General features: G+C 37.4%; 1 protein-coding gene across 9 annotated transcripts in view; it reads right to left on the reverse strand.

The window, feature by feature from the left end:
• Nucleotides 1-6,060: 6,060 nt before the first annotated feature.
• Nucleotides 6,061-16,979, reverse strand: part of ZMAT1 (zinc finger matrin-type 1) — a 168,732-nt gene continuing 157,813 nt past the window's right edge. For all 9 annotated transcript variants that reach the window (XM_027533952.1, XM_027533945.1, XM_027533944.1 and 6 more), the window contains 2 exons: nucleotides 9,599-9,698; nucleotides 6,061-8,393 (listed from right to left, as the gene is read on the reverse strand). In XM_027533952.1, coding sequence (XP_027389753.1) covers nucleotides 7,070-8,393; nucleotides 9,599-9,698 — 1,424 coding nt within the window. In that variant the 3' untranslated portion in view covers nucleotides 6,061-7,069. The remainder of the gene's footprint in view (nucleotides 8,394-9,598; nucleotides 9,699-16,979) is intronic.

The raw sequence follows: 16,979 nt of genomic DNA on the forward strand, positions 1-16,979 counted from the left end.
ATCTCTTTTACACTTTAATAAAACTTTATTACACTAAAGCTCTGAGTAATCAAGCCTTGTGACTGGCCCCGGACTGAGTTCTTCTCCAGAGGCCAAGAATCCCAGTATCTTTTGTGGTTCAGCAACGAACTTTCACCTCTAGTGAGGTTATGCTAATAATTTAATTTTGTTTATAGAATAGTAGATCTGTGGGGAATCCTCTTCTATCTTTCCAGAATATGATTTATCATTGCCACTCCCAAACATCTGTTTTCCAAGTGACTATCTTAAACTGAGGTGCAGAGTGAAACTTTACTGACCCCAAGTTTCATGGGTCAATTGTTATATGTTAGTACTTAAAGCTTTTTTAATATTTTAATTTTTTTTAGCCATGGTGGGTCTTTGTTGTTGCACGTGGGCTTTCTCTAGTTGCAGCAAGTGGGGGCTACTCTTCATTGTAGTGTGCTGACTTCTCCTCGCGGTGGCTTTTCTTGTTGTGGAGCACGGGATCTAGGTGCATGGGCTTCAGCGGTTGCAGCTCATGGGCTCTAGAGCATGGACTCAGTAGTTTGGGCACACTGGCTTAGTTGCTCCATGGCATATGAGATCTTCCTGGACCAGGGATCAAACTTGTGTCCCCTACATTGCAAGGCAGATTCTTAACCACTGGACCACCAGGTAAGTCCTAATATTTAGTTTTTAATTCTCTTTGGACTTGATTAAAAGGTCCCAAGAAACTTCAGTCTGTTTTTAAATTAGTTAAGTTTCTTTTTCAATCTTAAGGCTACCTCTTTCCTCTAATGACATCATGATGCTTCTTTCACTTTCTTGATATCACTGTGAAATTCGCCTGTCCGAAGCTGAGCTTTGCTTTCCCACTTTCTTGCCTCTGAGCTCATATATTTCTCAGAAATCTATGACCCAGCTCTGGCATTTCAGAGTCTTGCCAAGAGAACCTCACAGACTCTCTTCATCTGTCTCTTACTCCCAGTTTCCTCTGATACCACCCTAGTCTCTGATGCCACACATCCTGTGTCTGATCTCCTGTCCTGTTTACCTTTCCAGCTTCACACTGATTTTTAAATGGGAACATTATATTTTATATTCACTTTAGACCATCCAGTCCAACTCCCTCTCATTTCCTTTTTCTGCCTAGAAACTCTCAATGACCCCTTTTACCTAAACAGTTAATGATAATAACCCTCTCTGTCAGTCTTCCAGGTCTAACCCTACTCTTTTCTCAATCTTTCTTAGCATCAGGGTCTTTTCTAATGAGTTGGCTCTTCATATCAGGTGGTCAAAGTATTGGAGCTTCAGCTTCAGCATCAGTCCTTCCAATGAATATTCAGAACTGATTTCCTTTAGGATTGACTGATTGGATCTCCTTGCAGTCCAAGGGACTCTCAAGAGTCTACTCCAACACCACAGTTCAAAAGCATCAATTCTTCGGCACTCAACCTACTTTATGGTCCAACTCTCCCAACCATACATGACTATGGGAAAAACCATAGCTTTGACTAGACAGACCTTTGCTGGCAAAGCAATGTCTCTGCTTTTTAATATGCTGTCTAGGTTTGTCAAAGCTTTTCTTCCAAGGAGCAAGGGTCTTTTAATTTCATGGCTGCAGTCACCCTCTGCAGTGTTACTGGAGCCCAAGAAAATAAAGTCTCTCACTGTTTCCATTGTTTCCCCATCTATTTGCCATGAAGTCATGAGACCAGATGCCATGATATTCGTTTTTTGAACGTTGAATTTTAAGTCACCTTTTCCACTGTCCTCTTTCACTGTCAATGACAGAATCTCATAGCCTGCTCCAAAATAGAGTCTGTTCCTTAAGACTGCTCCCAGTACCTCCTGTCTGGGATAGATTTCTGGGGGAAATTGGTGAGAGAGATTTGTTTGTAGGTAATTTACAGGGGGCATGCTCAGAAGAACACTTCTGAGGGAAGCAGGATTAGCAGAGAAATTGAACTGTAATACAGTCCCAACAAAGGACTCAGTGGATCCAATGGCCTTTCAGAGTTACCCAAAATTGAAACAAGAAGCCTGACATTTATGTACCTACATTATCCCATCAATGTGGGCTATGCCCAGGAGAGGGCATGACCTAAGGAGAGGCAGTTCCCTTCAAACAAGGCCAATTCCCCAGAAGGGGAGATGAGTGTCTCTATCTTGAAAAGTGTGACAATTCTGGGGAGCACAACACTGCACCTATTACAACAAATTTCTTTGTATATCCATTGCTGTTATCTATTCTGTCAATCTATATAATTTGAAACTTTTATTTTCTACTATTTCCTTTACTATCTTTACCACAATCTCTTCTCTCTTGTATTCCTTCCAATTTAAGTTTATTTTGCTGTCATACTTCCTGGGATCCACTTTCTCTAGTCTCCTCCCCATCTACTACTGTCTGAACTTTTCCTTACTTTACCCATTATATTTCTGCCTGTTATGTTTGATTTCTGAAACCAGGAGTTTTCATTTTATATGTGTGTTGTTTTTTCTGGAGAAAACTTTATGCTGGATAGTTCTGAAGTCCTTGGGGCTTAGTTCACCAGAGTGCTCTATGATTTCTTGCTGATTCTGTACCATTTTTTCCACTCACTTGCAATTCAGGGCCTGTAATGACTTCTTTCAATGTTTCAGTTACTCTCATACCTATTTTCTCAGTTTGATCAAAAAATAATGATGTCTTAGATGACACTGGTAACTGAAGATGAAGAGAATTGGACATTAGGAGAGATATCTTGGTGATATTATCAAGAGGGATTGCTTATGGTCTAATGTAGGAGTGAAGAGGTGCTCCAAAATGGTTTTTAGCTTGGGTAACTGGATGAAGGTTTTATAGAAATGAGGAACACTGGGAGATGAATGACTGATAATGGAACAAGCAGGCACTCTATTTGGCTATGTGAAATTTGGAGTACCTGTTAGATAGCCAAGTGGATATATCAAAGAAGTAGGTCTGAACTGAGAGGAAAAGGTTTGCTTAGATGTCACTTCCTTTGGGAAGCCTTTCCTGAATACCCACTTTCCATCTCATGAAGCATTACCCTTGCTACCCACAGCATCTTTCATCACTCCCATTGTAGCCTTTATCAAATTTACACTATAGTTTCTTCTTTATTAGTCCATTTTCTCTGTTAGAATGTGAGCTCTTTGTGGAGCAGAACTTACGTTCTTCATTTTTTTTTTTTTTCCTCAAATTTCTTTCCTGGATATGTGCTATGAGTCAGTTCTTATCATTTGTCCAATGCATGCATATAACCAGGCAGCCAATTACATTTTTCTCCATAGCTACAATCATTGAAAATTATTTTCTAAATTCAGTCAAAATTTGCCTCCTTCTACTTTCTATTCAGTTGAGGATATACCTATGAAACTAAGTGTTATTAATTTACTTGTCTGAATACTGAGTTCAATAAGTTGCCTTAAATCACATGTGATTATATATATATATGTGTGTGTGTGTGTGTATATATATATATATATATATATATGCATATTAGCCTTTCAAGCCAAGCATGTAATAAAAATCCCAACATTGTTTTCACATGTAATATCTTTTTTTCTCCCCCCACATGTAGTATCTTAAAAACAATGTCTCCTCAAACATGTTTTTGTATTGTCTTCCATAGCCAAATGTGGATTTAATGTTTATACTAATAACTTTTATCTTGCTATATTCAGCACTCAACTCTAGAAGTTGAGATCATTTTTGATCCCTGAATATATATTTAAATATCTCAAAATACTATTACTTCCAAGTGTTCAGCTGCAGAAGCTGGAAGCAAAGCAAATGTGCCAAAGTAGGTAACAGAAAATTTATTTTATGGTGGGGTTAAGATATAGTTCATTTTTGGCCAAAAAAGCTTTTTTTGGCCAAAAACACCCACTGAAAATATTTCAAAACCATTTACTAGAGCAAGTCACTGATAACTTCTCCAAGAATGCAGTCAACACCACATCCTTATTTCTCATCAAACTTGCCACACCAGCAATTTAAATGATTTACCCAGTATTGACTAAAATTTTAATTTTTAATGTGTGCAGCTAATTTTAATGAATAATTACCTATTTTGGAAATATCAGAGTAATTTGGTATCTTTGTGAATATTCTTATGATATATAGTTTGAATTCCCACCTTGCAGCTTTCCAGATAAGCAAAAGATAAGAGAATTCAGCACACTAAACCAGTTTTACAACAAATGCTAAAAGAACTTCTGTAGGCAAGAAACACAAGAGAAGGAAACGATCTGCAAAAAAATAAACCCCAAACAATTAACAAAATGGTAATAGGATCATATATATCAATAATTACACATTTTTTCAAGTGCACATGGGACATTCTCTAGGGCTGATCACACGCTGGGCCATAAGGCAGGCCTTGGTAAATTTAAGAAAGTTGAAATCTTATCAAGCAGCTTTTCTGATCACAACACTATGAGATTAGAAATAAACTTCAAAGAAAACTCTAAGAAACACATGGTGGCTAAACAATATGCTACTAAGCAACCATTTGATTACTGAAGAAATAAAAAAAATACCTAGACACAAATGAAAATGAAAGTACAATGGTCCAAAACTTACTGGACGCAGCAAAAGCAGTTCTAAAAAAGTTTATAGCTATACAATCTTACCTCCAAAAACAAGAAAAATTTTCAAATAAACAAACTAACCTTACACCTAAAGCAACTATAGAAAGAACAAACAAATCCTAAAGTTAGTAGAAGGAAGGAAATCATAAAGATTAGAACAGAAATAAATGAGAGACAAAACAATGGCAAAGATCAATGAAACTAAAAGCTGGTTCTTTGAACAGATAAATGAGATTGATAAACCTTTAGCCAAACTCACCAAGAAAAAAAGGGAGAGGACTTAAATCAGTAAAATTAGAAATGAGGAGTTACAACTGACTCCACAGAAATACCAAGAATCCTAAGAGACTACTATGAACAACTATACACCAATAAAATGGACAACCTGGAAGAAATGGAAAAGGTACAGTTTTCCTAGACTGAACCAGGAAGAAATAGAAAATATGAACAGACCAATCACAAGACTATAGGGCTTATTTCTGGGTTTTCTATTCTGTTCCATTGACCTATATATTTCCATTTTTGTGCCAGTACCATACTGTTTTGATGACTTCAATGAGATATCACCTCACACTAGTCAGAATGGCAATCATCAAAAACTCCACAAACAACAAATGCTGGAGAGGGTGTGGAGAGAGGGGAACCCTCCTGCACTATTGGTGGGAATGTAAATTGGTACAGCCACTATGGAGAACAGTATAGAGATTCCTTAAAAAACTAAAAATAGAGCTACCATATGACTCTGCAAAAAACTGAAAATAGAGCTACCATATGACCATGCAATCCCACTCCTGGGCATGTATCCAGAGAAAAATATGGCCTGAAAAGATACATGCACCCCAATGCTCATTGAAGCATTGTTTGCAATAGCTAAGACATGGAAACAACCTAAATGTCCATCAACAGAGGAATGGATAAAGATGTGGTACACATATACAATGGAATATTACTCAGCCATTAAAAAGAATGAAAAAAAGGCCATTTGCATCAATATGGATGGACCTGGAGAGTGTCATACTGAATGAAGTATGTTAGAGAAGGAGAAATATCATATGACATCCTTTAAATGTGGAATCTAAAAAGAAATGATACAAATTAACTTACTTATGAAACAGGAAGAGACTCACAGACTTAGAAAAGGAACTCATGGTTGCCAGGGGGAAGGGATAGTTAAAGACTTTTGGAAGGCCATGTACACACTGCTATTATTTTAAATGGATAAGCAACAAAAACCAATTGTATACCACATGGAATTCTGCTCAATGTTATGTGCCAGCCTGGATGGGAAAGTGGTTTGGGGGAGAATGGATACATGAATATGTACGGCTGAGTCCCTTCACTGTTCACCTGAAACTATCACAACATTGTTAATCGGCTATACCTCAATACAGAATGTTTTTGGTGTTAAAAAAGTGAATTAAAAAATAAATAAATAGAAATATCAGTAAGGAAAACAAAACAAAAAACTTTACAGTGTGATCTCCTTAGAGGTGAAAATTGTTTATTTCCCCTCTCACTCCCAAAGTAAAATAATATTCAGCTGGGAAATAATTATTTACATAAAACAATATATAGAAATTAAAACACTTTAATATAATATAAACATTTACAGAATATAGACTGATTTTTTATCAGTACTTTTTGAGAGAACTCTTTAAAACTATATATCATCTACATTTATTATAGACTTTCCCACTTTCAGAACTAGAAAATACAAAAATACACTGTAAATTATATTTAACAAACGAACAAAAAATCAATCTAAATTGCTTCACATATTTTCCTTGGAGAAAACCAAGAAACATAAACAAACATATAATAGCAATAAAAAATACCACCAACACTAACACAACTCAAACAGAGGATGGATTCTATAATGCCTGCTGATTTTCTCATTTAAAACTAATTTTCTCCCATAGGTAAATAATTCACTAGCAGAGCAACTGGATGAACAGGAGCAGAGACAGCCTCATTAAGATAAATTACTTTATACATAGGAAATATGTAATTTTTCTTCCATGTTAAGAAATGAGAAAAATAACTTGAGGAAAAGGCATATTGAATACTCTTACTTTACTTGGCTTTTGTTAACGGTTGAAGTAACTGTTCACTTAGGGAAATTCAAATAACATGAATTTCATGAAACCAAACTCTTCAACTTATTTCTTCAATTCAACCTTAAAGGAACACAACTTAAAAGTTCAAAATCCAAGAGAAGACTCGTCCTAAATCACTGACATGTTTGTCTTTTAACTGGCTTCCTTTTCTCTTATGTTCTTATCTGTGTTCTTTTGTTCTTCTTTCTCAGAGGTGAGGTTTAGGCTTGTTTGTCTCTTCTTTCAAGTCAATTTCAATTTTTACACACAAAAAACTAAGCGTTCTTGAACTGACACTGACTGTACTCACCTCTCTTTTTCTTCATTGGATGTTTCTGTCTTTGTCTAAATTCCCCCATTCTATTTCTCCTGGGGTAAACAAGGCTAAAAGTTTAAAATCCAAGAATAGACTCATCCCAAAGCATTTCCTCTTCCGTCTTTTCTTCAACAGGTTTCTTTTTCTCTTTCTTGTGCTTACGTTCTTCCTTCTGAGAGGGTACACCATGGCTTTTTTTCTTTTTTCGATGCTTAAGCTTTCCTGAACTGACACTGAGTTTCTCTCTGCCTCTTTTCCCTTCCCCAGTGCCCTTGTCCTTGTCTAGACCTGTATCCCCATAACCCTTTTTTCTTTTATGCTTGGACTGCTCCTTCTCTGGCCTTTCTTCACCTTTCTCCATGTGCCTTCTTCTCTTCTGATGTTTCCGCTTACGACCTGCTTGATGCTCACTGGTATCGTTTCCTGAGGAGAGGTGCTTATAAACTTCAGATTCTACACTGTATGTGCCAGAGTTATTGTCCTGCTGACTAAGGCTCAGGGGTACTGGTTTTTCTGGGAAATAGTCTCTGGTGGGTTGACAGTAGGTCACAGGGTCTAATCTCTGTTTGTTGTCATGAGTTGGTAAAGGATGAGGTAACAGGTTTTCTTCTGCCTGTGAAATACTGTATGATCCTGGGTAAGTCTGGAAAGTCTCAAATGGGAGTTTTTGCTCAAACATTCTAGGTCTGAGTCTGGAATCAACCATTTCTCTGTGCTTATGGGTTTCTACAGAGCTATCACTTATCTTTCTGAAAGAAGTCTTTGGCTCTAGTCCTCTGGCTTTCTGCACTTTGATATAATCCTCAAGTTCATCTTGGAAAGAGTTATATGTCCTCTTTGACTGAGCTGGTAACCAGTGATATAATTGGCTTTCCACTGGTGAAGTAGTGTATGGTCGTTGGTAGGTCTGAGAAGTCTCAAATGAATATCTTTGTTCACACATTCTTGGTCTGGGTCCAGAATCAATTTCTCTGTACCCATGGGTTTCCACAGAGCTCTCTCTTTCCTTTCTGAAACAAGTCTTTGGATCTAGTCCTCTGGCTTTCTGCGCTTTGATATAATCTTCCAGTTCATCTTGAAAAGAGTCATATGTTTTCTTTGATTGAGCTGGTAAGCAATGAGGTAACTGGTTTTCCACTGTTTGTGAAATATTATATGGTCCTGGATATGTCCAGAACGTCTCACCTGGGGATCTTTGTTCAAACATTCTATGTCTGGATCTGGAATCAACTGCTTCTCTATACCCACGGGCTTCCAAAGAACCTTCTTCCATCTTTCTAAAACAAGTCTTTGGTTCTGATCCTCTGGCTTTCTGTACTTTGATGTAATCTGTATATTCATCTTGGCAAGATTCTGGTGGCTTCCTTGATTTCTTCACTAGATTAATAACAATGGATTCTCTGCAAATAAGACAGTAGAAAGTTCTTGTTACTAGATTATTTTATTTGGAATATTTGCTTTGCTTTCAAAAATACTAGTTTGAAAAAAAAATACAACAGAGGCCCAAGCAAAATTTTGAAACCTACCTTAATATAAAAGCTATAAATCATGACTTTGTATGCCAAAGAGAAGAAGCAGGAACAGTCACATATCTCCTAGGCACCTCACAATTTTTTATACATAAAAAATTTTCACACTTGGGATGAAAGGGAAGATAGGTATAAAGAAGCAGACATATCTGATACTGTTGTAGTACTTAAAAATGTAAGACATGTTGGGATGTGTGGGAAAGGACCAATAATATTTAATGCCCTAAAGATGGTCTGATCTGCATGCCACATTGCTGTAAAAAGTTCTAATTATCAGTTCCTTGTATAGATCTATAAATGTGACATCTATTTATTCTGGAACTCTGAAATTTTACAGAGTGTAAATGAAGGTTAATTTGGTTAGTTATACAATTTAGCTACCTAGTATTCAGACTCAATAATACAAATATTTTCTACCAGAATAATGTAAGTTATACTAAAAGCAACAAAATAAATATACAATACTTAAGTGCCCCTCTGTCCCACTACTTGACTTATCCAGTCCCCAACTGTCCAGTCAATCTTCTCCTTAAAATAATAGAACAAATTGGAATAAATGTGTACTAAGCTCCTACAATGGGACCTTGCCCATATTTTTATACTTCACTATAACCACTTTATGTCACAGCTGTCCAAAATTACTTGGTAGAAAGATCTGGTATTCCAGTTTGGTTCTGTTTAACAGCAAGACCTTTTTTCTTAACCACTATACCTCACTGGAAGGATGACAAATCGATAGCTGAACCTCTGGAACTAGCCAACCTTCCGAGGATTACAGGGATTATTTGAATCATCTGGCTAGCCTGAGAATGATCCTTTAGCATCTTTCCAAAGATGTCTGGTCAGGAGGGTTGCCCGTGAGCCAGCTCTTTTGGCATACTATCATACTATCATGGCTAGAGAACTCCCTAGGAGATGGAACTAGCATACAATATGTTACAAATACTACCAACCATATCCAGGATGAACTCTTAAGGAAATAAATGTCTAGAAAGTTTGTATAATACATGTAAAGATACTTGACAGAACCCCTGTTTTTTTGGTATCATAGAAACACTTTGGTAAGAAATTCTTACTTAAGTTGATGTTCACTTCCTTGCATATGAGACCGGAACATTTCTAAAGATGTAAAGGTGATATTACAAATACGACAATCGTAGGTTCTCATACTAAATGCTGGAAAAAACAGAGTTCAAGTTAAAAAGGTCAATAGGAATATACTTAGAATTACATAGCTGGACAGTTGTTTACTAGAAACCATCTACTTGAACTTTCCCAATTTAAAGATAAGGCCTAGAGAAGATAAATGATTTGGTTGAAGTCGCAGAGTCAGTTAGTAACAGAGATAGCTTCTCAGAGCCCACGTCTCTTATTAAAGTCCAAAATTCTTCACACTATACCACACTGCAGCTCCAGCCTTGGTCTCTTTAAGAAACTGCTATCTGCTTGTTTATTTTTGTTATGCGAAAGTACAACAGACACTTCAAATGTAGTGTGCATAATCTATCTTTGCCTCTTAATCCCTCAATCAACCTCTTTTTGTTTGTCCCCAACTTTCTTTCTACCCAACTAAAACTTGAAACATCCCAAAATATTAAAGATGAATAAAGGCAAATGTTTACTCTCTTACCTGAAATCACTGTAATGCATTAGTTTACCAAAAGTGATTTCCATAGACAGATTTTAGAGAGAGTTTCAGTGAGCCCCACTCTCAAGATAAATGCTGAAAGCAAAATTCTAAAATAAAACTATTAGTTACCACTTCATAAGAGTCAAGAACTATAGAATAGGTATACTATTTACCTCTCTATTCTGACTGATAGGTAGAACTGGAAGCAGGTGATAGGTTACGTTTTATTTTCTTAATCTTATTATCCCTCCACTTTCTCTTCAGTCAGAAGATGCAAATTAATAAATTTCATTAAGCTAAATATAAAAACAATCTCACTCTAAAGAAGAGGCAATAAATTCATGGCTGCAGAGATTTTAGGGTCCAGCAAGGCTATCTTCTTTGAAATCAAACAGCAAATTGATCATTTAAAGGACACTAAATTAATCATTACTAGGTGTATTGGCCATGTCCAAGCAAAGATTATTCATAGAAACAGGAAACTACTGTCAAAGGGAAAGAAAGATCCTGACTTTGAAGCACATGAGGACTATGTTCACTACTGATGTATTCTCTGCAGTGGGCCCAGGAGAGCTCAGCTGGTTACATCAAAGTCTGAATAAATGATTCTTCAAAACTATCCTCTCTTCCTGTGCTGACTTTCGCACTTGCCAAGTCACTTCTGATTATAATTTGGTTTCCTATATTACTGATACCAATAAGAGGATAATCTAAATGATATTTTTTTTTACAAACCTGGGAACTGAAATATCTATTTATGCTCCTACCATAAATCAATAACAGAAGACAGTGAATTAAACTGCAATGTTTCCCAGACTTCTCTGATAAGAATCAATTGGAGTGTGAGTTAAAAATATAGATCCCCAGACCCCTTCTTCTGGAGAATATGATACATTGGGACAGGGAATTTGTATTTTAACAATATCCCAGCTAATTGTCAAAGAATGGGTGGAAAAAAAAAACCTTAAAGGAGTGTCTTTCCAGTTCCTTTGTTATTTATCACCATCTTGCAATTTTGTTTTTGGTTTGGGAAGTCCTTCATTTGAGGCTAATCACCTTTGAAGATTCTGGCAAAGCTGAGAACTGAATCCAGGACTCTGCATGCTTATAAAAACCCTTTCCAGACATTATAGCTAACGTTATTTACAAGTGGGAAAATTAAGGCTCGGATTCACTTGGATATGTATTCTGAGGGCACCCAAGTTATGCAAGATAAGCAGGACTCCTGGTTTCCCCTAGGCTAGTGGTTCTTAATGTTAGTTACACATTAGAACCATGTGGAGAACTCTAAAAATTATTCATGTTACAGCTCAACATAAAACCAATTTAATCAGAATCTCTAGGGGTAGAACTAGGCTTTCTTACTTTTTGCAAGCATTCTAGTTGATTTTTCTGTGCAGAGACTGTTAAGCACCACTGCCTAGATGATCTCCAATGGTTATAAACTTAGATTATATTTCAGAGGTTTTACACATTTGTCTAGTGCTTATAGAGTATATATAATGTTCTTTTCAGTTCCTCCTTGGTTTCTTCACAAGTTATATCAGAAGATTATAATACAGGCAATATAGTAGTTTAGAGGAGCTGCAGGTCATATATGAAAGACCTAGAAGCAGTTCTGGAAAAGTATGGTCTGCTTCTATTACCTTGCTGCTGCTAAGTTGCTTCAGTCGTGTCTGACTCTGTGCGACCCCATAGACGGCAGCCCACTAGGCTCCTCTGTCCCTGGGATTCTCCAGGCAAGAACACTGGAGTGGGTTGCCATTTCCTTCTCCAATGCATGAAAGTGAAAAGTGAAAGTGAAGTTGCTCAGTCATGTCTGACTCTTCGCGACCCCATGGACTGCAGCCTACCAGGCTCCTCCGTCCATGGGATTTTCCAGGCAAGAGTACTGGAGTGAGTTGCCATTGCTTTCTCTATTACCTTAGCCCTTGTCTTTTTAACACATTGATATTCTTTTTCTAGGATACAGTCTTCTGAGAAAATAACATATGAAAATGGTGTAAACCCTTTCTGTGAAGACACGAAGCCTATGTATTTGTCTCAAGATCAAAATTCCTGGTCTAATCCTACTGAAACCTGCCTCTACTGTTTCTCATACTGTCCATTCTCCTGAGTCTGTTCCTTGGGCCTGTCAAATTTTGCTCCCCTCAGCCCTGCTAGGATTCCTTGTTTCTGACTTCACCCTGTCAAATTTTGCTCCCCTCAGCCCTGCTAGGATTCCTTGTTTCTGACTTCACCCAGCAACTCAAGTTTCTTTGTATCTGGTAACTTTCAAAATCATCCATAACCTAACACATGTGGGGCAGACTTTTCTCCTAATCACAGTCCTATCTTATAACTCCCTGGACTAAGGTCTTTGATTTCAAAGGAGAGATTAGGGGAATGCATGTCTTTATAGTCTAACATTATGGTTCTCAATCTTGGCTCTATATTGTAATCACTTGGGGAGTTAGAAAAGAAAAAAAAAAACACTAATGTGAGTGCCAGGGATTCTAATTTAATTGATTTGAGGGATGGCCTGAACATTGGGATTTCTAAAAGATCCCTGCATGATTTTAGTATGTAGTAGAGAATGAGAATCATTGGTCTAATATCTTAAATGGGGAAAATCAATTGAGAGCTACATGTAAGCAAAAATGCAACTTAACATGGCATTTAGCTTATGAAGAAAAAATAGAAAATGTACAACTTACATGTTTAAAAATTATGACAGGGAAACAATATTTTAAGAAAACTAACATTTGTTGAGGACGTATTCTGTGATGGGTATGGTATATACTGCTTCATTTCACCCTTTTTTCAATCCTGTGACGTAGCCTTATTTTCATTTTATACCTGAGGAATTTAAGGTACAACTGGGCAAGTGACTCAAACACCTCGATGTTTATCCCACTGCCTCTCAATAAACAATTATCAAATATTGAGAAAAATCTATATTCATTGGAGTATAAAGCACTGAGAAATATATTTCAGAATAAAATACAATCCCTGTCTTAAGGGGCCAATTAAGTTAAGAGACTATAACACAACTGTCAATGAATAGTAAAGCCTATGAGAAATCAGAGGAAAGGGAGAATACCAAGAGTGAGAGAAGTTGTGAAGGACTTTGGAGGAAAAGGATTTGAATTATAAGGAAAGTAGGTAGGGCATTCTAGGGGATGAAAATAATATCAGGTATGGAAGAGACAGAAATGAGCGTGGTGTGCTGAATTCAAATAATCTGTTCAACAAACACTAAATACCTCTGTGGCACCAAGTATCATGCTAGATGCTAGGGGTACAAGATGAACAAAATGGGCAGATTGCTCACAAATTCAAATGAGAAACAGATACATGAACAGAGGGTTTCAATCTCATTTCATAAAAGATAAGAGAAGTATGCTTAAGAGGTATGGGAATTCAAGGAAGCAGACACACTTAGTATAATATGGGAGTCTGAAGAGTGCTACTGAAGGAGATGAGGCCTTAGTTAAATTTGGAAAAGTAGTTAATGGTGAAAGGAGTTGAAAAGAGCACAGAAGTATTTATAGGAACTTTTTGAAATTTGGAATTGTAGAATAAAATATAAGGGGATGGCATGGGAGAGGCAAAAAGGTGTCAGATCAAAGAGACTTCTATATTATGCTAAGGAGTTTAGCAGGTGGTGCAGTGGTAAAGAACCTGCTTGCCAATGCAGGAGATATAAGAGACATGGGTTTTGGTCCCTGGGTTGGGCTCATCCCCTGGAGTAGGAAATAGCAACCCATTCCAGTATTCTTGCCTGGAAGATTCCATGGACAGAGAAGCCTGGCGGGCTACAGTCCACTGGGTCGCAAAGACTCGGACATGACTGAGCAACTGAGCACACAGAGCACAAGGAGTCTAGACTTTATATTCTGTGGGCTGGGAAACCATCAGGTGGTTTAACCAGTATGTAACATGGTCAATTGTGTGTTTTAGAGAAATCTCTTCTCTAACTGCAATATGGAAGGTAATTTTGAGAGGAGCAAGCCTGGAAGTAAGGAGACCACAGTTACATAAATATACCAGACCAGGCAAGAGATAAGGAGGCATGGACTAGAAAGGTCACGGTAGGGACTGACAGGAGCAGAGATATTGGTGTAATATTTACCATTAAATCTAACAAAATTTAATGACTGATTAAATATGGGAGATAAAGGAGAAGGAGGAATCTAGAGAGGTCTAAAATAACTCAGCATAGTTTGATGACTGAGTGTGTGGTGATCCTAACTGAATTGGAATTTCATAAGGAATACTGGACATGGGAGAATAATCAATGGTGAGCTTGAATTTGGATACACAGAGTCTGCTATATCTCTGAGATTTCCATATAAAGGTGTCCAACAGGCAGTTAGATATGGGAATTTGAAAGGGAAACGATAGTTTAGAGTGATTTTGGAGAAATCTGAGGATAAAGGGTAATTAAGACAGAGTGGATGAGATCTCTTGAGGACAATGTATGGGTGGGCACAGGAATAGCAACATAATGATAAAAACCCTGGATAGTGTCACTCTTTAAACTAGATGGTAGAGGAGGAGGGGGTCCATGAAAAGTCAAGAAGTAAAGGACAGAGTTGCAAGGATGAACAGGAGAAAGTGATGTCAAAGGAGCTAAGGAAGTAGAGATTTTTAAAGAGGAATGTTTAGTGAATGGAGCAAAGATGTCTATTGGATTTAGGCATTTAGAAGTCACAACAACCCTGCGAGGAACAGTTTCAGTGAAATAGTAGAGTGGTGGTGTGGAGGGCTGGGGGGATGTGTGGCAACAAATGGCAGTGAGTTGAGGAGGAGTGAATATCAGTAAGGACAGTAAGAGCATATCTGAAAAATAAGAACACAACAACAAAAACCTTGGCTAAGAAAACAAGGGGAAAGTATCATAGTGAAAGGGAAACTCAAGGTTAAAGGATTATTTGGTTAGGGTAAGATGCTTGGTATCCACATGTGATGGTCACATTTTTCTTGATGGCATAAGGAATAAGCTTGTCTGAAGGATGTGAGGAGGTGGCGTGTTGAATAGTAGAAGAAAGTGTTGGAAGGTGGTGTAGATTTAAAAATTACTGCTGAAAGGAAAATGAAGGAAAAGGAAGAGTACTAAGTAGGACTAAAAGGTCACAGAGATCGGATACTAAGACTCTATAGAGGTACCCAATCTCTAGTGTTATATAATTTTCCATAGCACCACTAAGTATTCTGAATGTAAAAGTAGAACAGGTAGACTGTGGAATTGATCCTAGGTTGAAATCTTGCTACTAGGTAGTGAGAGAATAACAATGAGGTATAAGTAAAGCCTTCTAGAAGGTGGTTACAGCATTAAAGTGATGGTAATGAAAATGCAATGGAAGGGTACAGGTAGGAGAAACAGTTCTAAGAAGACTTGATAAGACTGTGGATGGATAGGATATAGGGGAATTTTGTCAAAGATGCCCTCAAAGATTCAAGTGTAGGTGACTAAAAAATAGTGCTACTACTGGCAAAAACAAAAAACTTTTGATAAATTCAAGATGGTTTCAGGGAAGATTATTAATTCAGTGTTGGTACGTTGAGTTACAGGTGAAGGTGAGACAATAAGTGCAACAATGGGGCTATAAATTAATAAAATAAAACAAATACAATAAATAAAAAATACATACATACTTTAGCTCTATATCATTATGGCAGCCATTCCTGTGCTAGTAAGATCTGGGTTGGATGAAGGACATGAAGAGAGCAGTAAGAATGATGAAGAAACAGAGAAAGAGATTAGATAGAGTAGAAACATATATAAACAATAGCAGATAAAAAAGAAGGCAAAGACAGCAAGAAGGGAGAAAATAGGTGAAGAGTAAAAATAATTAAAGTGGCACATGTTAAACTGCTTTTGTCTTACTGCTTGCTCACTTATAATATATGGGCTTCTGCTGTTGCTGTTCTTTGAAATTCTCATTGGCTAATTTAAATTCTCCAGCTAGTTTTTTTAAAGTTTTTTAAAAAATTGGAATATAATTGCTCTACAGTGTTGTGTTAGTTTCTGTTGTACAACAGTGCTCCAGCTATTTTTTAATCCTCAATGTTTACTGTAATGAAATGAAATAGTCAAGGCAGGGTTGAAAATCTTTTGAGCTTCCAGCTTCAGAGGCTAATGTAAAACGACTTCGATGACTGGATTAAATTATGCTGATAATCAGCAGCCCCCCTGCCTGGCCAGATGAAAATTTCACCAAAATCCTCTTTCTCTCATTCTAATAATCTTGCAACTTCAGAGTGTAAAATAACCCTCCTTTCAGAAGTGACCAGAGTACACATCTCTCTCAGAGCTGACACACTTTTCAGTTCCAATTTACCCAATGCCACACAACTAGAAGCCACTTATTTCAGAGAACACTCTGCACGGCAACAGGAAAAACAACCTATCAAGTCTGTCGTATCTTCTAACTTCCATGACTTTCAGGAGCCCTACGACTTCTATTTCTGCTGTTGCTGCTGCTGCTAAGTCATTTCAGTCGTGTCTGACTCTGTGCGACCCCAGAGATGGCAGCCCACCAGGCTCCGCCATCCCTGGGATTCTCCAGGCAAGAACACTGGAGTGGGTTGCCATTTCCTTCTCCAATGCATGAAAGTGAAAAGTGAAAGTGAAGTCACTCAGTCGTGTCCGACTCTTAGCGACCCCATGGACTGCAGCCCACCAGGCTCCTGCGTTCATGGGATTCTCCAGGCAAGAGTACTGCAATGGGTTGCCATTGCCTTCTCCAACTTCTTTTTCTACATTTGTCTAAATTGACATTCTTTAAAATTCTAGATAAAAACAGAGATTTCTATGTAACTTTTGGTGAGATGTTGAATCA

The sequence above is a fragment of the Bos indicus x Bos taurus genome, chromosome X (genome assembly GCF_003369695.1).
Source record: "Bos indicus x Bos taurus breed Angus x Brahman F1 hybrid chromosome X, Bos_hybrid_MaternalHap_v2.0, whole genome shotgun sequence".
Classification (NCBI taxonomy): Eukaryota; Metazoa; Chordata; class Mammalia; order Artiodactyla; family Bovidae; genus Bos; species Bos indicus x Bos taurus.